Raw genomic sequence first — 21,810 nt, 5'->3', positions numbered from 1 at the left:
GAGAGAGCGGAGGAGGGTATGGAGGGTATGCAGATGCTGAATCTACCTCCTCCCGTCTCCCCACTTGTGTGTCCCATAAGAACTTCTTGTTTTCCATTCTATGCACTGGCCTTCCTCCAGCCAGGCCTAAGTTTGTTTTTCTGAGCGTTGGTTTCATCCTGGGTGTAATAAGGAAGTTGTCGAGTGAAACTGTTTTTTTCCGGAGTAGCTGAGGTAAGCCTGCTATCTCTGGGGGAGCAGGCAGCAGCCCTTGGGATAGGACGGTCAGGTGGCGGGGGCGGGGGCCCGGATTGGCTGTCCGTGAGCTCACCCCCTGGGCCACATGATATATATGGTTCTGACCAAAGCATCTCCTGAGACAGCCTGGAAACCGGCAGCATCTTCTCCCTGGGAGAGCTGGGACTACTCCTCCTCATTGGATACACCTTCCAGCAGACAGGGAGTGGTGCCCAGACATCGTGGGCAGTACCTGACGCAGAGCCGCTTGGTTGGGAGCTCCTGATCAAAAGTGTCCTGGGACAGGAGCGACTTCCATGCTCTGAAGCTGGCTGAATGATACTCTCCTTAGACGACTGGAGTAGTAGGTGGGTATCTTGGGGTCCTGAAAGGCGGGTAAACCCTGAGTCCAGTCCCAACATTGCTTCTAGCTTGCTGGTCTCTTCATCTCTAGAAAAGTAGAAAGTTCAATGACATGATCTCAGCCAGGTGTCATGCAAGGAGCTGGGAACTCACCTGGATTTAGAAGCTCTAAACTCAAGTCCCAGCCCTGCTGCTTACTTGCTTAGCAGTCCTGAGCAGGGAACTTCACTTCCCTGGGCCTCAGTTTCCTCATCTGTAGAATGGGGGCAGCGTTACATACCTCTCCTGCTCATTTCCCTATTGGATGTCGTGGAGGTCAAGTGATAGCTTGATGTGAAGGTACGTAGTAAAGAGAAACTTTGTATAAATGGAGGTGGTGTTATTACCAATGGCTGGACTAAGGTTGTATCACTTTACGTTTCTTGGAAGCTAGTCCAAGGACAGGGAGATCTTATGAAAAGAGTTCTGGTGGTCTGCTGCTCCAACAGGGATTTTAGGGGAGATTATAACATTGCATGGCCTGTGGTCTGTGGTCGTGGATAGAGGACAAGACGGGGTGAGAATGGGATGGGGGTACCTGCACAAACTCTAGTGCTGGATGAAGGGGGTGCCGTGGTCGTTTTTGGAGTTATCCTACTCTGTATTGATGACCCTACTGCCCCCACAATCTGCCCCACTGCTGTGTCTCGGGGTCTGAAGGTCCACTGTTAGGGAGTTCATTGTTTTGGGTTTCAAAAGATCCTCAAAAGATGCAAATCCCAACCTTTTGGAAAATAGGTACCAGGTGATGTGTGTTTGATGGGGACAATCAGATTGGGCGGATGGTCCAAGTCTAGCCCTTGACATTGAGCTGCAGGCCGGCTCTGGCAGAGCTGACCCCAGCTTTCCAGCCCCAGGCTCAGATGCCTCTTTGATCCGAAGCTGCATGCCAAACCCCACTGGGCTCTGCTGTGGTCAGGCTGTGGCTGGAGCCCTTCGTCCCTGCCCAGCCTCACATTTTAAAGTGGACAAGGACCAGCGGGAGAGTTCTCAGGGACGGATATCCAGGCAGGAGATGGGTCCAGAAGCGATGAGATGTGAGGAAACACTTAGATGCCTGGGCCATCAGGTGATGGGTTGGCTGGAGAGGACTCAGGGCTGAGGTAACCTCTCCTCAGGGTGTGAGGGCCTGCCGCTAGCCAGGTCAGCTCTGAGGAGTGTGTGTGTGCGCTAAGCCCCTTCAGTTGTGTCCGACTTTTTGTGACTCTATGGACTGTGTGGCCCACCAGGATCCTTGGTCCATGGGATTCTCCAGGCAAGAATACTGGAGTGGGTTGCCACGCCCTCCTCCAGGGGATCTTCCTGACCCAGGAATCAAACCTGCGTCTCTTATGTTTCCTGCATTGACAGGTGGGTTCCTTACCACTAGCGCCACCTGGGGAGCCCCCTGTTTAAGGAGGACTGTCCTTAATTCCCGCTGGCTGACGGTGGAACTATCACCACTTGAACGGTGGTGAGCTCCCATTGCAGGAAGTTCTCCAACAAGGGGTGCGAGTGTATGAAGGAGTCCTACACTTCTCAGGTCTCTTCCAATTCTAGGAACCTCCTAGGGACCCCATGAAGGAGAAGGAATACCCGAATTGTTCCCACCTAACACTTGGGTGGTGGGTGTGGGAGCAGGATGGATCCAGCATTGAGGGAAGAGATGACCACTTTCTCCCCCACTCCAGTCCTGCCAGTGGTGGTTGGAGGTGTCCTCCTGGAGGGGATGGGCTGTGGGTGTGGACCAGTCATCTTGAGAGCCCAAATGGAAGACTTTGACCTCAAACGGGCACTGACCTTCAGCGTTCGGAGTGTCCATGGGCTCACTTATGCTGATGAGTAGGAAACATGAGCTGAGCTTCAGCCCTTGGTTCTCCTACTCACCGACTGGCTTCCAGCCAAGAGTCTGTGAGCCCCACCCTGTGTCTACAATCTTTGCCTCTGGGACAGAGATGTCAATACCTGGGCACACGTGCGTGTGACTCCAGGCGTACAAGTCACAGCAGGCACGTGTATGGACATGGTTATCAATGTCAGCCTGAAATAGCAGGTTTGTTCACCCCTAAGTATGTATGTGTGTGTGTGTGTATGAGTGTGTTTATGGGAGGCCACTGAGTGCTGGGAAAAGAATTTAGAATCCAGAGAAGTGGATTCAAGCCCCATCTCTCCCTGCTTCTGGACTGTGAGACCCTGGGCAAATCTCTTCATTGTCAGAGCCTCAACCTCCCACTGCCAGCCTGGCTCATTGCCAGGCTGGGGCCAAGTTGGATTGAGATCTTGTGGATGGAGGGTGTGCTGGGTGCCCTGTGGCTGGTAAGGTGATTGTGTTTGTATATTTGTTCCAGAAACACTGAGAGCCTCCCAGGCTGTGTGGACGCAACAGAACCCAGGCAAAATCGGGTCCTTTCTCTGGGACTTGGATCGAGACGGGGAGGGCAGAGGGCAAATGGATACCCAGAGAGTGATGCCCTGTATTTACACTTGGGGGCATGGGAGGGAAATTTTAGGGTGTTATGAGTTCTCATAGGTTAACGGTACAAGAGTGTGTTTCTGTGTTTCTTAGCCTGTTTGGGCTGCCATCATAAACTCTCATAGACTGGGTGGCTTAGAAACAACAGGGATTTGTTTCTCATGGTTCTGGAGGCTGAAGTCCAAGACTCAGGTGCCCACAGATTCGGAGTCTGGTGAGGGTTTCCTGGTCCCAAGACCAGGTCTCTCTGTGTGCCCACACGGTGGAAGGGGTGAGGGAGCACTTTGGGGTCTCTTGGATAAGGGCATTAGTCTCTTTCATTCGGGCTCTGTTCAAATGACTTAATTACCCCAGAGGTCCCCACTTGTAATGCCATCCCACTGGGGATTACGTTTCAACATATGAATCTGAGCGGGATGCAAACCTCTAGTCTATAGCAATGAGAGTCTGTGGATGTGACCCTGGGTCCACACCGCTCTCCCTGGGAGTGGCCAGCTGTTTGTTGTATCGTTTGTAGTCCAGGAGCGGAGAAGGCAAGCAGTTAAACTCCCTCTAGGGAGAGGTGATAGAGCTGTTACAGAGGAGCTTGGCAGGTGCGTGAATTAGAGAATGATATATAGATGAGGTCAGCATATAATTTAGAAAATAAACCCCAAATGGCAGCACGCTTGTGAAAAATTGGCCAATTTCCCTCTCTGCAATAACTCAAGGTCAACTCTGTGCACTTTCTCTGGTGTTTTGCTGCTGTTGTTTTTAAATACGTCCACCGGTACATGTCAGAAGTCCTGCGATCGGCAGATCATTGGGATGTTATGGATATTTCTGAGCAGACTAGGAATTTGCTCTGAAATCCACTTTCTGTCAAGGCGATCAACAAGTTCACAAGAGCAGCTGGGTTTTCATGCAGCCAAGGTCTGCGGCTGTCTCAAGGTTACCATCTGGAGGCTTGACCTGGACGGGGTGGAATTCCCCGACGGGCAGACAGAACTTAGATGATGTCCCAGGCAAAGCAGGGACACAGGACAACAACAAAAAAAAAAAAAAAGAGGAAGGAAAAAGAAAGATTTGCTTTGATGAATTCTGGATAGGCAGAATTTTATAATTAGAAAGTCTGGAAAGATTTAATTTCAGCACACACAGAATCTGTGTGCGTGTGTATGGTGTGGGTAGTGTGTGTGTGTTGGAGGGGCTGGTTAATATTAAAACACAATCTTCTCAGGCAGGGCTTAGAGACTTTAAAAGTCTGAGGACACATCTGCCCCACAGATCTTCCAGGGTGTCTCCTTGGAGGAGGGTAGGCTTTTTTAAAGAAAATGTTTCTCTATCTGGCTACACCCTGGAGTTTCTCTTCCCGAGGGAACACTCTTGGAAAGCCAAGGTCATGCTCCCCACCCCTCCTCACCCTGCCTCTGGGGCCGCTGCAGCTGCTCCTCCTCCCGGCCTCCTTCCCCTTCCTCTGGGCTCGGGGCACTGTTGTTTTAGGAAAGCAGTGGCCAAATCAAGGCCATTTTCTTGAAAACCCTGCACGAAGGAAAACCACTGCCAAGTGGAATTGTCCTGATGCTCTGATGAGAAGTAGCAGAGTGTCCTTGGAATGCGATCGGGGAACACTGCCACCATCAGCAATGGGGGGAAACCGTTTCCATAGCAACAACAGGGATAACTGCGCCTCTTTTCTCATTAGTTGGAGAAAGATGCCAGGCCCTCTGTGTGGGAGACCCCCTCGAGCCGAGCTAGCGCAGGAAGCCAAGGGGCTGGTTTGGTGGTTCTCTTACTGAGCAGCTTCTCTGCCAACCTCATCCAATTTGCCCAATCACAGGAACATACGGAGCAAGCAGAGAGAACCCTGGCATCATTAAGTGAATATCTCTTTTTTTTTTTCCCCTTTTTCTTTTTGGCCAGCAGCTTGTGGGACCTCAGCTCCCCCACCAGGGATGAAACCCAGATGTAGCCTCGGCAGTGAAAGCGAATCCTAACCCCTGGACCGCCAGGGAAATCCCTCAAGGAATATTTCTGGCTCAGTTAACTTTGATCTTAACATCAAATAGAACTTCGACCTCAAGTTATCTTCTCTTTAAACCGTGTGCTATTAAAGAAAGAGAGTAGGGACTTCCCTGGCAATCCAGTAGTTTAGACTCCGCCTTTCCAGTCCTGGGGGTGAAAAGTTCGATCCCTGGTAGGAGAACTAAGATCTTGCATGCCACAGAGCACAGGCAAAAAAATAACACTAAAATTAAAAAATAACTAAATAAATAAAGAGTGAGAGTAGCCGTCAGGGGAATAGAGCATTATTGCCCTCACCACGTACACCCCTACTCCCATCCATGTGAGGGCACAAGCTGCATTTCATTCCCTAGCACCGAGCAAACTTCCTGGTACATACTGGGTGCCTGTTAAAGGTTTGCTGAAATAAATTAGTGAGAAGAAAGCAAAATATTTTCTTCTATGATTTCTTTTCTTACCCCACTTAATGCCACATTTTGGAAACATAACTGTAAGGCGGCTTCTGAGACTTTCAAGAACGTTAGACAACTTTCAGATAAGGTAACATTGCTTAAAGTTTTCATGTAACTCTATTGCTTCTTTAAGGAATCTTGGGCAACAAATAAATCCTTCCAAATTGCCTGCTTCCTCACTTCACTTCCTCCAAGACTGCAAGAGTGTGGATGCCTTGCCGGGTGGTACCCACTGGCTTCTGGCCATCCTCCCTACCCTTCCTCCTGAAACTCATGTTTGAAGGAAGAAAGGCATCCTTGGCTGTTAACTCTTACCTTCAAGTCCCTCTGTATTTCCCTGTCCTTCTCTTCCCTGTCTTTATGTATCTTCCTTACATTCACAAGGATGCCTGCACATCTGAAATTGCAATTACAGGTTCTCATTTTTGTCTCTAAGCTGGACATAGTAATAGAATACATTTTAAAGCAACAAATCAGTTGGTAAACCCAGAAGATATAATGTAGATACATTAATACTTAATTCACTAATAATAGTAAATGCATGATGAAGCTGTTATTACAAATTAGAGTAGGCAACCCATAAATCTAAACTCCATAGGAATCTCTGGGAACTCAGGACTGAGATTCCAAACCATATTTCATTTTTCTCTTAACTTCCACCAAAGGGCAAAGGGTTTCTGAACAACTTCAGAAAAATTGGAAAGCCCCAGGAGTTTCAGATTAAAGACACACCAATCAAGTGCACTGCCCACACCCCAGCATGGTTAAAATGCTGCCCAGAAAGAGGAGGTTGTTTTTTCTTTTCCATGAGCAGTTGCTTCATTTTGGATGGAGAATGCTTTAAGATGGAACGGTCCGAATTCATTTTAAGATGGAACGGTCCGAATTCATTTATTGTATGTTAACTACACACCCATAGGTATTGTTCAGTTTACTAAATGCTCATTATACATTTATTCCTTTGTTTAATAAGTATTTATTGTGTGCCAGTGATGTGCCAGGCATCTTCGTAGGTACTCAGGAAACAATACCTAGCAAAACAGACGAGGGGGGAGGCAGAGAGGCTCAGGCAACAAACCACTAAACACGTGAAGATGTAATCTTGCCAATAAGAGGGCCCCTGTGGGAAGGTAGAGCTTCTCTGGTGGTTCAGACAGTAAAGAATCTGTCTGCAATGAGGGATACCTGGGTTTGGTCCCTGGGTCGGGAAGATCCTCTGGAGAAGAGAATGGCAATTCAGTATTCTTGCCTGGAAAATCCCATGGCCAGAGGAGCCTGGTGGGCTATGGTCCATGGAGTTACGAAGAGGTGGACACAACTGAGTGACTGAACACACACACACACCAGTGGTTAGGACATGGCACTTTCACTGCTGAGGGCATAGGTTCAATCCCTGGTCAGGAAACTAAGATGACCAAACTCAATCTCAGTGGACTACAATCAATGTGTTGGCAGGGTGTTCCTCCTGGAGGTTCTAGGGGTCTAGCTGTGAGATCTGGGGCATGACCTCCTGGGGATCGGTTTCCTCCCCTGGGACACGGGACAAGGATACCTGTCCCTCCCAGGGATGCTGAGGAATTTAAACGAGACAACGGCTTTGAGAGTTGATAGTACTCACATGCCGGGAAGGTTGGATGGGCACATGGGTCAGCACCACTAGTCCACCCTGCAGTCTCCGGGGCCTCTTCTAAGGGAGCTGTCTGTTTTGGTTGTAGCGCAATGGAGCCTCCACGGGGCCCGAGGAAGCCTCTGTCCTGGAGGAGAGCCAAGTCTCTGGACAGGCTGCAGAACACCCAGAAGGATTCAGAGTTGTGGGACTGCCAGGGCCCTTCCCTGCCCACTGGCCCCTTCAGGGAAGGTCTTTGTCGGGCGGCCAGTGATGGGACCAGATGTCTCAAGCGTCCAGTTCAGTCTGCGGAGGCTCAGGACACCACGGCTGCTGCCCCCAGCCCAGAGGAGACCAAGGACCTTCTCAGCGAGCAGAGGCCTCTGCAGGACGCCAAGAAGGACAAGGCCCAGCGGCAGGCCCCGCAGGGGTGGCTGAGGTTTGTGGTGAACTTATTCTTCAGGACAGGCCCTGAGGAGCCCAAGGAAAAGACCAACAAGAAGGCAAAGGGGAAGGAGGGGCCCCCCGAGCCCGCAGAAATCCCCGAGAGCCCGGGCGAGCCAGCTCCCAGGAAGAAGCCCCACAGCAAGAAGGCCAGCCGCAAGAAACACAGTCAAAGGAAACACGGCGTGGAGGAGGCCAAGGGGGCCCGAGATCAGCAGGCCGAAGGCCAAGAGGCCAAGGCGGCTGAGGCCTCACGTGGTGAGGGGGCTGACCTGGGCCCAGCAGCCAGGGGTGAGCAGACTGTGCCTGTTTCTATGGTAACCCCATCCCCACCCCTACCCCAAGCGCTGGGGTGCTCTGAGCTGCTTCCTCAAACCTCTCAATAGAAAGGGACTCGGAAGGTAGGGCTGCCATCAGGAACAGCATCGCTTCTTAGAGGCAGAGCCCATGGGGGCTGAGAACTGGAGGTGAAAACCCCAGTTCCACCGCTCACTGGCTGGGTGACCTGGGGCTGGAGACTTGCCTCACTGGGCCTCAATTTTGTTTTTTTTTTCCACTGATACAATGGAGACTATAACAGGTAGCCCTAGTCCAGAACTGGCATACAGCAAGGGCTTCATAAGTAGCAGATGCTATTATTGCTAAGTACTCCGGGTGGAGGAGCACAGCCAGGGAGAAATATGAAGGCAGAGGGGAGGCTGAGCGGGAAGCTCTATCCCCCAACATGAATCTATGTGTGAGGACTGGGGTAGGTGACAGGGAAGTAGAAACAGCTGTCTGCTGGTTCTAGACTTGATTCCATCAAGTTTGGAATAAGTTTGCTGTGTGACCTTGAGCAAGTTGCTATCCCTCTCTGATATCTCTTTGATTCTCGTTTGTAAAATGAGTGAGTTGGTCCCTAAGGTGCCTTCCTTTTCTGATGTTTCGTGTCCTAGAGTTGAATGTCCCACAGGCAGCTGGAGGAAGATGGAAATTTGCCCTACGGGACTCAAAACTCACCATGTTTTTCATGGGGAGAAGAGATCCAAGGAAGATCCAGGATACTCAGGGGTGGGGGAGTGGAGAAAGATGTCTGGGCTGAGGCAGCCTCTTTTCAAATGGAAACCTTGGAAGGTTTCTGATTTTTTTGGTTAAGCCTAGAGCTGGCTCCAGCGGCACCTGGCCTGCTGTGAATTCCATGCACTGTGTTGATTAACAAAGTCAGAAGAATGTCACTGACACCCACACACAGTGCCACACACTTGATTTCATCTTTATTATAGGTGGAGAAGACTCTGATCTCCACCAGTTCTTGCCCCTTGAAGGTGGGGGTACTGGAGTCTGGAAAGTTTCTTTCCAAGCCATAGGTCACCAGCAGGAAGAGCAGCTCAGAAAGCTCGATATTGCTGTTAGCAAACAAAATGGATTGTTCCAGATGACTGCTTGGACCTTGGATGTTTAGACCTCACAAAATGCATGTGCTGACCTTGGCTCTTCTGGTGCTTCTGGTCCATTTATGTTAGAGTTTCACAGAAGGGAGTCTCAGGAATTAGACTGGCCTCTGGAAAATGCTTAGGTGTTAATGAGCATGGGACATTTTTAAGTCATTTAAAATTTATAGAAGGAATATATACACACACACACATATATATATAAACACCCACATATATATACATAAATATTTAAGTATATAGAAGAGTGGAAAGAATAGTTCTGTGCACAGTCACATACTTACAATTGTTAATAGTCCGTCAACCTTGCTTCATTGTTGCTAAACCTCCTTAAGCCCTTTAACCCCTTTAAAATGATGCTTCATCCTTAAATACTTAGACACACATCTGCAAGAAACAAGGACAGTCTCATACACAACCCCAGTCTTGTTATTGCCCTTAATAAAATCCATAAGGCTGTATGAATCTAATTTTCTACCAAGAATGGGCATATTTTAAAAGATATGAAAATGGAGGAGCTATGCATCTGTCAAGGAGTAGCTAAAAGGCATTTAATTGTTATTTTGCAGGAAATTTTCAGGATGATTGCTCTCTCACGTGAGAGGGAGCTGGCTGGTAGATTGAGTCGAGGAACAAAATCCTAACAGGGTTTATAAATGAGAGGGAAGGGGTAAGAACCTCTGCAGACAGTCTGGGAAGAGCGAATCTTGTCTGCACCTTCTTTTGTGTAAACTGATAGGCTGGCAACTAGCAGAGGCCACTCTGGGCACACTGTCTTTGGGTAGGCCGACTGGAATATCAAAAGAAAACCATTTACATCGTTTGGGCTTCTGTGTAAAGACTTGGCAGTGTGGTTGGGGCACCAACGTGGCAGGCTATCTGTGTCCTGCCTGCTGGAGTGCCTCGGTCCACCTCAGATAGGCTGGCACTCCATCATTTCCCTGGCTGAAATTTTGTAGGTCGAATCATCTCTAACCTTGTAAAGTACTTTCAAACACAGCCTCCTCTGATGGCCTGACAGCCTTCTGAGGGATCCAGGATGGGACTTATGATCCATGTGTCACAGAGGAAGTGATGAAGGCCCAGAGAGGTTAAGAGACTTACCCAAGGTCACACAGCTTGCGTCACAAACCCAAAATAGATATTTACAGATCTGCAACGTTCAAAGGAAATTGTGGGTACAAGTTGAATGCTTCAAGGACTGACTTGAAACTTCTGCATAAAATTGCATGCTTTGGCCTAGTACCCTTCGCCTGTGGATCTTCCAAACTCTCTCTTAGAAGGACCAGTCCCTGGGATGTGTGCTCCTCCATTCCCAATCTGTGGCCTAAAGGAGCTGTTTTAAGAGGACCCTCATTTAATCCATAAGTCCCAAGTTGGTCTCAGAAGGCCAAGGCAGTCATTAAAAAGAGTCCTATATGCTCCTACAAAGATTAACCAGGTGTATTGGTTTTCTTCCAGAGGATATCATCCAGAAGATAGTGCAGCTGCTCCAAAAAGTGGGAGACCAGTGGGAGGAAGAGGTGAGGAGCGAACTGTCCGCACAGACGCCCAGGGGCATGCTGCCTTCCCTCCTCCTTGCTCAGACCCTGCCTGTCCTTCCAGGCCTCGCTGCTCCCCTGCTCTGGTCTCTGTCACCAGCCGTGCCTGGGGCCACCCTGAAGCCCTTGGTTGCTCCTCGGTTGCTTCTTGGGGAGCTTTCCCCTCTCCTGAGGGTCAGGGGCCTGGCTCAGCTTCTCTCTCATCTCTCCCACAGCAGCATCAAGCCCTTCACTCTGTGGTGACCCGACGGAACGCAGGACCGGTTGTCAAGAAGAAATCCCAAGAGAAAATGTCCAGCCTCAAGAGAGCCTTTTCTTTTAAGAAATATGGTCCCGAGGAACCCAAGAGAGCAGGGGCCGCCCATGTTTCCAGCCCAGAGTCCCGGCCGCCCAAGAGGCCCAACTTTCTGCCCCTGTGTGTGGGCGGCCATCGGCCCTCCAGCTCCAGCCTCCCCGGTGAGCAGGCTCACGGTTACCATAGCAACACTGCCTCCCGTGCTGGAACCTTCCCCATGGCTTGAATTGGCCATTTGCAGAGCTGCCATCCCAGTTCTGAATTTCGCTCTGCTCTGAGCAGCTTGGAGAGGGCAAAAGGAATGCCAGAAGGTTACCTCCACACACCAAGCCTCATCGTCTAGGCAACCCAGCTAAGCCCCCGGTGGAAACTGTGTTCAGAGAATTCCACCAACTATCGTGGTCTCTCCGCAGCCTCAGATTCCACACCCTGGCAGCGGGTAGCACATGCAGGAAGGAACTGGAGCCTGAGAGGCAGGAGATCTGGCTGCTGGGCCGTACAGTCCCTAACTCTGTGCCTCAAATCTCCTTGCCTGTAAAAATAAGACATTTTCTGGCTGTGTATCTGTCGGCCACCAGTCCTCATCTTAGGAAGTACATCTTATTATCTCCATTTCACAGATGAGGGAACTGGGGTTTCGGGAGGTAAAATCATGTTTGTGGTCACGGGGCCCATCATGATGGAGTCAGAGTTACCGGGAGAGAGGGCCTTCCTGGTGTCAGGGAGGACCAGCCTAGCAGGTCATCCTGGCCAGGGGAATTCACATTTTAAAAAGGAGGAAGCAATATTGAACACTAAAGAGCGGATCCTCGGTTGTGGGATTTCAGGCCACAGGGGAGGTATTTTCATGTAGGGGGTTCCTGGCTGCGATGGGGCTAATTCGGGCCAGGGCATCCGGCATCTACTCTCCAGTTCACAGGTGAAGCCAAGATGGTAGAAGGATGAGCTTCCAGGGGAAGGAGGGGAGGCGGAGAAGCCCAGGATAGGCACAGCTGTAGGGATGGACATGCAAAGGGATGAGGGAGCTTGGTCTTCAGTACAGCGGAGCCGCGGCCCTGCCAGCAGCCCCCTGCCGCCCCCAAAAGGCCTCTGCATGCATTAGCCATGGAGCGCACTCTGAGTCTCTGCTGACTTCTGTGCGTTAGTCAACACCCTCTGGCTGGTGAAGCTCACCCACCGTTTCCTCTTGCTTTTTAGGTGTGGAAGAACCTGAAGTCCAAGAGGCTCCACCTACAGATGGAGGAGAGCCAAGTCCCTTTGAGCTTTGCACCCCAGCAGAAAGTGGGGGAGCCGACGAGGACCTGCAGCAGGACAGAGCCACAGAATTCAGTCAGTACCCCCTCTTCTCTTCTCAGAGGCCCGTTGGGAAATGTTTGAGCTGAGCCCTCTACTTCCAGAAGAGAAACTGAACCAGAGAGAGGCAGTGACCTGTCCTTTCCTGCCCCTGAGCGCTGCAGGCTGGGGAGGCAGCTCGGGGTCCAGAACACAGGCTCTAAGCCAGACTGAGCCTCAGCTGTAAAACCACAAAAGTAATCATGCCCTCCTTGGGGAGGCCGACAATAGGAGATGCAAGGAAAGCATTAGTCCATGGCAAGGGCTCCGTAGAAGGTACAGATTTAGAACCTGGATTTGAACCTGGGCTCTGACCTCTCCAGCTGAGTGATCTTGCAAGCTTCTTCATCTCTGATCTCAGTTTCCTCATCTGTAAATTGGGGATAAGAATAGTCCCCACTCCCTAGAGTTGTTGGAAGCTCTCAATGAATTAGTGGTGATAAAGCATTTAGAGGTGTGTCTGGGAGCTGCTAAAAAAATGTCAGCTGCTGTTTGTTGTGACTATTAGTGTTGTCACGTAGCCCAGCTTGAGAGCAGAGCCTTGGGAGAAATAAAGAGGATAGGAACAGGGGTAGAGGCCTTAGGAGAGAAGCTGAACCAATAGTGGCTGCCAGCTTTATCATTATTATTTTATCGTTGGCGGAGCCAAGCCTGTAATCATGTAATCACTGTCCCTTCTGTGTGTCTGAAGATCCGCTTTCCCTACCTCTCCCACACTGCCTTCTTTGCTTTTCACAGGGGATGTGCCTTGAAGGAGAATTGAGAAGGGCCCCTGGCCTACCTAGAAGAGGAGGAAGGAGCAGGGAGGGGGGATTTGGTACCAGATGGCCTTGAGGCACCTTCCCCTGGAGGCAGGGGTCTCAGCTGTTTCCTACACAAAACAAGGCATGTCTAGGCCCTTCCTCAGCAATGAATGAATAAGTGAATATGTTCCCATGGTATGAATAAGTGAATGAATGAGTGAATATGTTCTCAGGACTTCCCTGGTAGCTCAGCTAGTAAAGAATTCGCCTGCAACGCAGGAGACCCCAGTTTGATTCCTGGGTCAGGAAGTTCCCCTGGAGAAGGGATAGTCGACCCACTCCAGGATTCTGGGGCCTCCCTGGTGGCTCAGACGGTAGAGAATGAACCTACAATTTGGGGAGACCTGGGTTCAATCCCTGGGTTTGGGAAGGTACCCTGGAGGAGGGCATGGCAACCCACTTCAGTATTCTTGCCTGGAGAGTCCCCATGGACAGAGGAGCCTGGAGGGCTATGGTCCATGGGGTCACAAAGAGTCGGACATGACTGAGCAACTAAGCACACGCTCCCATGAAACCAGCTCTGCCCTCAGGCCACCTCTGGGGAATCTGTGGTCCCCACCATGGGCTGGGCCAGGGATGACCGCAAATGCAAGCTCATTAGCACCCACCCTGGAGGCCTGTGAGAATCACCCAGGGAGCCACCGGGTCTTAGGAAATGAAGACTAACCACAGAAAAGCTTTTCTCAACACTTTAGGAAATGAAGACTAACCACAGAAAAGCTTTTCTCTGCACTCAAGTGTGAGCAACCCCTTTGTTCTTTTTTTTAGAAGAATTCATCCAGAAGATCATTGCTCTACTCCAAGATGCAGAGGAGCAGTGCGGAGACAAGGTGAGGAAGACATTCCCCACCTAGACCCTGACTCTCACTTTGGACATCCCACCCCAATCTGGTACAGTAACTCCCCTCCCCCTCCCCCAACCCTACATCTTGCCAGAGCCTGGCTCCTGTCTCCCCTCCTTCCTGGAGCCTCCCCTAAACGCTGCAGGCTGTGCCTGTCTCCCCAGCTCTGAGCACCATCACCCTTCTCCCCTGGCCACACCATCTGGCCCACAGTGGGTCTCTGTTCGTTTCTAGGGCTGCTGGTCTCAGCTGACTTGTAAAGTCAGGGGCCCTGATTCAGTTTCCCTTATCTCCCCCGCAGCAACTTCAAGTCCAGGAGCCAGAGGTGGCTGTAGAAAACGTGGCCCCAGCCTGCAGGAAGAAAAGCCAAGAGAGAAAGTCCAACTTCAGAAAAGCCTTCTATAAAAAACACAGCTCCAAAGACCCCAAGAGGGTGGGGGCTGCAGGTGCTGCCAGCCCAGACTCCCGGCCACCCAAGAAGCCCAGCTTTCTGCCCCTGTGTGTAGGTGGCCATTGGCCCTCCGTCTCCAGCAACTCTGGTGAGCAGCCCTGGGGTTGCCATGGTGACAGAGGCTGCCTCTGGCCCTGTGGCTTCCTCCAGGGCAGGGTTGGCCAGATGTGCGGTGTACCATTCAGTCTTGACTTTCACTCTGAGCAGAGTAGGGCCGTGTGGGGGCACAGAGAAGAAAGGAGTTGGTTGATGCCAGGATTCACCCCCCACAACACACACTCTCCCCCCACATCATAAACACCTGAAAACAAATATGGTATGAGAGCATCACCATACATAAATCAGAATCACCTGGAAAGGTGATAGAAAAATAGACTCCGGTTTGATGAAGTAGCTCATGTTCTGGGCCTCTGTTTTTTCACTACACTAAGGTGTGAGGACCGCTGGGGTACAGCAATCCCCCCAACATTGGCAGAGTGCCCACTGCATGCTGCATTCACACATGTTATCTCATTTAATCCCCTTCACAGCTCTCCCAATTGACAGATGGGGAAAGTGAGGTTCAGACAGGCCAAGGGACTCAGCAAAGGCTTGCCAAGTTAAAGGGGAAGTGGGCTCATTTGCTGAGACTTGTTGGCAGGCCTGCCTGCTTTCCTCCCAGATATAAGGAGGCAGAGGGGGAAGGTGGAAGAGAGAATGTGATTCCTGGAGGGACAGAGAACACTGTGAACTCCTCTGAGGCAGGTCCGGGGGGGCTGGGGGTTCCCTGAGGAGCCTGGGAAACCAGGACCCCTCTTAAGTCAAAGACTTTGGACAGCTTCTTGTCAGAACCTGGGTTCAGTGATGTGCTGGTGGATTTGAGACAGGTGCAAACACATTCACACCAACTCCTCTTTGCCCTCAGATCTGGAGGATCTCGAATTCCAGGGGTCCCCATCCACAGAAGGGGAGCCAGTTGGAGCCCCAGAAGCACCCTCCCAGGCCAGAAGCCACAAGCCAGAAGGGGGACCTCAGCTGGACGGAGCGAATGAATCCAGTTAGTGTCACCCTGCTCTCTCCTGGGACAGCTGCCCTGGGCCTTCCCCTTTGCATGACTTTCACAGGCTGAACCCTAGTAGGGAACTGGGAAGGGGCAGCTTTACAAATACCCTAGGAGACTCTAGAAGGGCAGAGAGGACACAGGGTTGGCCTTTGAACTGGGGCAGAGTTGCAGGTGGACAGCCTTCTTCAGGTAGAGGATGTCTGTCCATTCTGTGGGATGTACTTTCTCCCCCACTGCATGCTGCTGCTTCGCATGAGTGTTTCATGTAAAACTCCTAGCTTGCTCTGGGTCTCCTAACCAGTGGCCTTCTGGCAAACACGCTCCAGTACACTAGGGGTACGGGGTTCAGGGGAAGCCCTGATTTGTAGCCTTTGCAGATGTCTGTGGTATAAAATCCCCACCTTAGCCGATTTCAAGTTGCCAGCAGTTTATAACAACGCGTCTCCAAATGTTCCGAATGTTCATAATTAACTCTTGGTACGAGCCGCCACCTGCACACCATTGCTTATGGCCCAGGCTGATGGGGCAGGCTATTCTGTAGCCTAGATAAGGTCTCAGTTTCCCTATCTGTCAAAATGGAGCTGAATGTGGTGGCAGGTGAGGCTCGGCAGGTCGAAGTGCCTCCTTTGTCTATAAAGCAAAACGAAACAAAACCTTCGTGCTCCAGCTCTAGTTTAGGGGGAGAGTTTTCTTTGCTCTTCATAACTAATCTGTGTGCTGTGTTTTAGAGGCAAAATACTTCTGGGATCGATGGATGGGTTATTGCAGAACTTGTCAACAGTCCCTCAATCCTTCTTTACTTTTCTTAGAGGAGCTGATCATCCAAGAGTTGGTGGCCCTTCTCCAAGAAGTGGATGGCCAGTTGGGAGAGCAGGTGAGGAGTGCTCAGTACCCCCAGGAACTGAACCCAAGTTCAGTCCCCATCTCTGCATCTGGGTGACCGTGGCCTGCCCCATAACTTCTATGAGCCTCTGTTTACTCTTTTGCAAAATGGGGGATAAATACCTATTTGCCAAGGTTGGTGCTTATACAGAAAATGCCAGACACACAGCAGAGAAGGTCAATGTTAATTTAAAATAACATAAAGCTCTGTGTCTCCACCTGCCAACCAGGACATCCCCCTGTCCAAATCATCCTTGAAGTTCAGCTCAAGGAAGCCTCCTTCCCCAAGTCCCTCTGATCTCGTCCTCTATCTGCCCTTCACTCTGTCTTGGCACACACTTCAGCAATATAAGGCCTCTGATTCTTTCAAGCTTTTAGAGTTTCCTCTATTGCTAGATAGCTTGTAACATAAGGTTCCTCGCCTTTGAAAACCTCACAGTCTACTTGGAGAGACAAACACAGATCACATACAAAGAGGCAGGTCATAGATGAGTCATCAGTGCGGTGGTGCTGGTTTAGTTGCTAAATCATGTCTGACTTTTGTGAACCTGTGGACTGTAGCCTGCCAGGCTCCTCTGTCCCTGGGATTATCCCAGCAAGAATATTGGAGTGAGTTGCCATGCCCTCCTTCAGGGGATCTTCCCGACCCAGAGATTAAACCAGCATCTCCTGCATTGTTGGTGGTCTCCAGTATTGCAGGCAGGTTCTTCACAACTGAGCCTGTAGCCAATGCTATTGGCACCTCTTCTGGCACCACAGATCACCTGGCCCAGCTGCCGACTGCCAGCACCTGCGTCCTTTTGCCTGAAGACTGCCCCTCCAGAGCCCTTTATACCCATACAATAGGCCAGGGTGACACTCTCCACCTTGCCAGGAGCAGCCCTCAATCATCGGCTGATGGGAGCTGGTGTACACATACCCCAGCTCCCTCCCGCCTTGGGGGCAAAACTGGGGCTCCCACAGTGCCCCAAGGGGATCAGGCTCAGCTGCCAGCTTGAGGGCGCTGCTTCCGATTCTTGCCCCCCTCTTTCCACTCCCCCATCTGCCCTGATCATTCAGCAGAAGTGAGCTGCATCTGAGTCCTAGTCTTTGGATCTGCCTCTGGGGGAACCCAACCTAAGACATTTAGGTATTAGGAGGAGGAGGCTTAGCATGGGAACTAAAATCACCCAACATCCACTTTTCACAACATTAAACTATTTCACTTAATCCCCCCCCATAGTGTGTTGGGGGAAGGTATTATTACCCCCAGTTTACACGACCAAACAGAGGCTCAGAGAGGTCACACACTAGTGAGTGCTATTTAAACATCCATTACCTGAATCCAAAGACCTGCATTTTGTCTTTTGGTTTTTTTTTTTCCACTTTGTTGTGCTGATTGGAGCTGTACCTTGCAGAGCAGATTCAGAGAGCCCGGGAAGGTGGAGGAATTTAACAAGGCATGCTGTCCCAGGGACAGTGAGGCGCCCAGCCTGACTGCGTGGGGTTGATGGAGGAGGGGTGCTGGGGGGAGGGGAGTACCTGCCAGCCACACTGATGGCCTGCCTTCATTTCTGCCTCCAGATCAAGCGACACCCCAGTTTTAAGAAATTTTTCTACAAGCCCTCAGTCTCTTCCCTCAGAAAGCTGGCAGCCACACTGCGCAGCCAAGGAGCCCACGCCACCGAGCCCCAGAGAACCTACCCATTCGTCTTTGGCTTGGGAAACCAATGTGCTGGCAACAATTACCACACCGTCCCTAGTCTCACAGGCCTACACTACAGGAGACCCAGTTATGGCCAGTTCCCGTACGAGGAGGCCCAGCAGGTGAGAACGGGCCACGTGGCGTGAGGGGTGACAGACTCAGATCACAAGGACCTGCTTCCTGTCCTCTCCCCTCCCCTGCTTAGTTCAGGACTTCTGGGGTCCAGCTCAAATGCCACCTCCTTGTCCAGGCCTTCTGAGACAATTCTACGCCACAGTGATCTTTATCTTTCCCAGCCTCCCTGCTTCACCTGCTAATAAGCTAATTAGTATCCTCTTTTTATTTGGCTCTGGTCTCCAGCAGGAGGTGTATTTTCATACTTCTTTATATCAGTATGGAATATCAGACCAGCTACCCTCTTGCTTCACCCTCTTGCTGTTTCATGGGTTGTGCTGATTGGCTTGCCAATTGAGGCGGTCATAAAATTTAAAGAAAAAAGTACAGTAAGATTACATATCAAACAAGGGATGGTGAGGTAGATGAGAAGGCTCCCTGGGGCTGTTTGGTTCTGAAAGGCTTCTCAGAGGACATTCTTCAAGGACCTTGCCTTGACTGATTATGAATAGCCTCTCTTCTGCCATCACTCACTCTTTTGATTGGTTTCATGCTTTCCCTAATAATCCTCCCTTCCCTGAGGCTCTGGGATGATCCCTGTAGAGAGAAAACTTATTAACTGATCTTTTTTAAAATCTGAATTTTCTGGTGGACTCTAAGTTCTCCCTGCCCTTTTCAAATTCACTTAAGATGACCAGTTTACAAACATTTAACCACATCTAAAGTGCAGAAACTACTGAGTAAAGTTGTAATTTTAAAGCAATTAAATGTCCTGTTTGTGTTGGACAAATAGGACCAGAACTTCTAGATCCAAATGGTCCCCTGGGAACCAGACCTTCATTGCAATGATGTCACCCTACTCAAACCCTTTGTCTCCTCCTGGAATTACCTTTAGAAGCTGTATGATAAGTCTCTCAAGAAAGCAGGCCTTATTTCATGATACTTGTGGTACATCATTTCAATGGCTTTCCTGGTGTGAACCCCTTGTGACCTTAGACCTCTCTTTTCTCACACTCACTGTCTTCTCCTGGAGATTAGGGACAATTTGCCCTCTAAGGTGGATTAGGTAACACCAGATGGAGTGATCTGAGTTCTTTGTAGAAGATATTATAGAAACATCAGTTCTGACATCCTCAGTAGCCCTAATACTGTATCTTCTGGTTTTGCTAGCCATTCATTTATTTATTCACCCATCCATCCAATCACTACATATTCAGAGCCTCCTATTACACTAGCTGTGTAAGATGCTCTGAGGGCCTGTGAAAGGTTCTAATGGAAAAAGACAGACTGTTTACTGATAATAAAAGTAAATATCAATTAAATGCCAAATTAGCACTAACTGTGGCCAATAAAACAAGTTGGTTCTGGGAGCCTTCCAGGAGGTAGCAGGCATTGATTTTGACCTTTGAGGATGGAGAGGCTGTAGATGGGGAAAAAGGACCAAGAGGACACTGCAGGCAGGAGGTACTCTGGGAGCAGAGACCCAGAGGTGGGAGCTAGTGGGTTAATGATAAGTCTGTTGTTATCAGGGTGGGACCCATACATAATTGGACTATGGCTTAAATCTGTGTTCTTTTTCTCCTCCCAGAACATCACAAGTTCTCAGATCCAGAGTCCAGATTGAAAGCTGTGCTTTGCACTCAAGGTCCCTTGAACTATGCAAACATTGGTAGCTTCAGCCAGGAAACCCTGAATATGCTCCGTGTTCTCCCAATCCAGTGCTTCACAGACATGACTGAAGACAAGAGTGGACAGCCATTCCGTGTCCATGCACCATCGTGGGCTCATTGAGATGGAGAATGAACAAGGTGTTCTTCTGCAAAACTGGAGGCAAAGGCCATGGGGGGAAATGCACTGGACTGGGAATTAGGAGACCAGGACTCCACCTGCTGACCTACCTCCAAACTTGGCTCCAAAACCCTGTACGAATCCCACGTCCCCTCTCCTCTCCAGACCTTGGATTCTGGGCTGGATTAGTGACCCATCTGGTTGTATGATGCTAAAATATCTCTAAAGAGAGATAGCAAGTGCTTTCACTTTGTGGCTAAATATACCCACCCCACGTAGCTGGAGGCAATCTTTAAATACTGACCAAAAGAATGAATGAATGGAACGCCTGAGATCCAGGCAATTCTGCTAGGCATTCTCTGGGAGGCCTTGGTCCTCAACTAGAATTGTGAGACCAGTGGTTTTCCTCTGAATTGATAGTTAAAGAGGAAATGGGGGAGTTACCTCAATAGGCATTGGTCTGGAGCGAGGCCTCTGCATTCTGGGGCCAACCGAGGGCCCATTGCTGACTTATGTACCCTTGTTTGTTTGTTTTATCGGGTGTTTTCTTGGTTCACCAGGGCTAAAAATATGCCCACATCATGTAGAAGAGCTGCTGATACTTTTTTCAGATGTTAGTTTTTTAAATAAGTCTCTTGCTTCCTTGATAGCTCAGTTGGTAAAGAATCTGCCTGCAATGCAGAAGACCCCAGTTTGATTCCTGGGTCAGGAACATCCCCTGGAGTAGGGATCAGCTACCCACTCCAGTATTCATGGGCTTCCCTTGTGACTCAGTTGGTAAAGAACCTGCCGGCAATGCGGGAGACCTGGGTTCAATCCCTGGATTGGGAAGATCCCCTGGAGAAGGGAAAGGCTACCCACTTCAGTGTTCTGGCCTGGATAGTCCATAGGGTCGTAAAGAGTCGGACATGACTGAGCAACTTTGACTGACATTAGTTTTAAAAATACATCTATGCTTAATCTCTCACCAGAACATCCACATGCACTTAACAGATGTGCAGCTCCAGGTATCACATAATCTATTCAGCTTGCCAACAGTACTTAATGCCCATATGCATTTGTAGAACCTCCCAGGAACCCTGCAACCTCTAGATGGGGAAGCAGTATAGTGGGGACAACTGGTCTGTCTTAGAATCCTCTCAACCTGATGCCTTTCAGCTCTGCCATCTCATGTTTTGCTTGTTTAGTCGCTAAATCATGTCTGACTCTTTGCGACCCCATGAACTGTAGCCTGCCAGGCTCCTCTGTCCATGTGTTTCTCCAGGCAAGAACACTGGAGTGGGTTACCATTTCCTCCTCCAGGGCATCTTCCTGACCTGGAGATCAAACTTGCGTCTCTTCCATTGGCAAGGCGAATTCTTTACCACTGAGCCACTTGGGAAGTCCAAATAATTCATGCAATGATATTCAAAAGTAAATTTGGAAATTGAATGGGGTTCAATCGTGGGGATTTGCCAAAAGTCACTAAGAAAATCAACACAAAGTGTTCTGAAATTACATAGTGCCGTGTCTATGTAAGTTGCTATTCTTATGATAGTTACAATCTGCGTAGTTTTCAGGAAATGGGGGAGGGCTTCAAGCTAGATTGCCAGGGATGGTTGCATGAGTGTGCACTGCTCAAGACCACCAAATTGCAGGAAGTGCTATTGACTTCTGAGACATTGTGGATTTATAGATTTATGATGATGATTTTCCAGCTGATGGCAGAAAAGTATCTTGAGAAATGGGCTCCTTTTTGTTTTCGCACCAAGGCAAGGTTTTGTCTTCTACACAGCTCAACAGTTCCAACAGCTTGGCTCAGTCAGGCAACTTGCTGTGTGTCTATTATCTGCATGCTTGCCTGACAGGGCTATGAACACAGCCCTCGTTCATAATGTATGGCCATCGGGGAGAGGGTGTTAAAACCTGGATTGCCAACCCATCCTTGATATCCTTGGTGGACACTGTCTTGATGTGTTGATGTTGTGACAAGCCCCATAGGGTAGAGCTGAGGAGGGGGAGAAGCCAAGGGCAGAGAGACTTGGGCACTT

At 49.8% G+C, this 21,810-nt stretch overlaps 1 protein-coding gene across 2 annotated transcripts; it reads left to right on the top strand.

Moving 5' to 3' along the window:
- The first annotated feature begins 378 nt into the window (after positions 1-378).
- BNIP5 (BCL2 interacting protein 5) lies at positions 379-21,039 on the top strand. 2 transcript variants are annotated; one of them, XM_043450209.1, is made up of 11 exons: positions 379-584; positions 7,242-7,867; positions 10,468-10,529; positions 10,763-11,003; positions 12,040-12,171; positions 13,749-13,807; positions 14,121-14,358; positions 15,175-15,306; positions 16,122-16,186; positions 17,758-18,000; positions 19,581-21,039. In XM_043450209.1, the coding sequence occupies exons 1-11, from the start codon at positions 553-555 to the stop codon at positions 19,614-19,616; spliced, it is 1,866 nt and encodes a 621-aa protein (XP_043306144.1). In that variant the 5' UTR covers positions 379-552; the 3' UTR covers positions 19,617-21,039. The 2 variants fall into 2 exon arrangements, with proteins under 2 accessions (XP_043306144.1, XP_043306143.1); XM_043450208.1 differs by having other exon boundaries at positions 13,746-13,807.
- The last annotated feature ends 771 nt before the right edge of the window (positions 21,040-21,810 follow it).

The sequence above is a fragment of the Cervus canadensis genome, chromosome 28 (assembly GCF_019320065.1).
Source record: "Cervus canadensis isolate Bull #8, Minnesota chromosome 28, ASM1932006v1, whole genome shotgun sequence".
Taxonomy (NCBI): domain Eukaryota; kingdom Metazoa; phylum Chordata; class Mammalia; order Artiodactyla; family Cervidae; genus Cervus; species Cervus canadensis.
The sequence above is the reverse complement of the archived record's forward strand: the minus strand, read 5'-3'. Positions and strand labels throughout refer to the sequence as shown.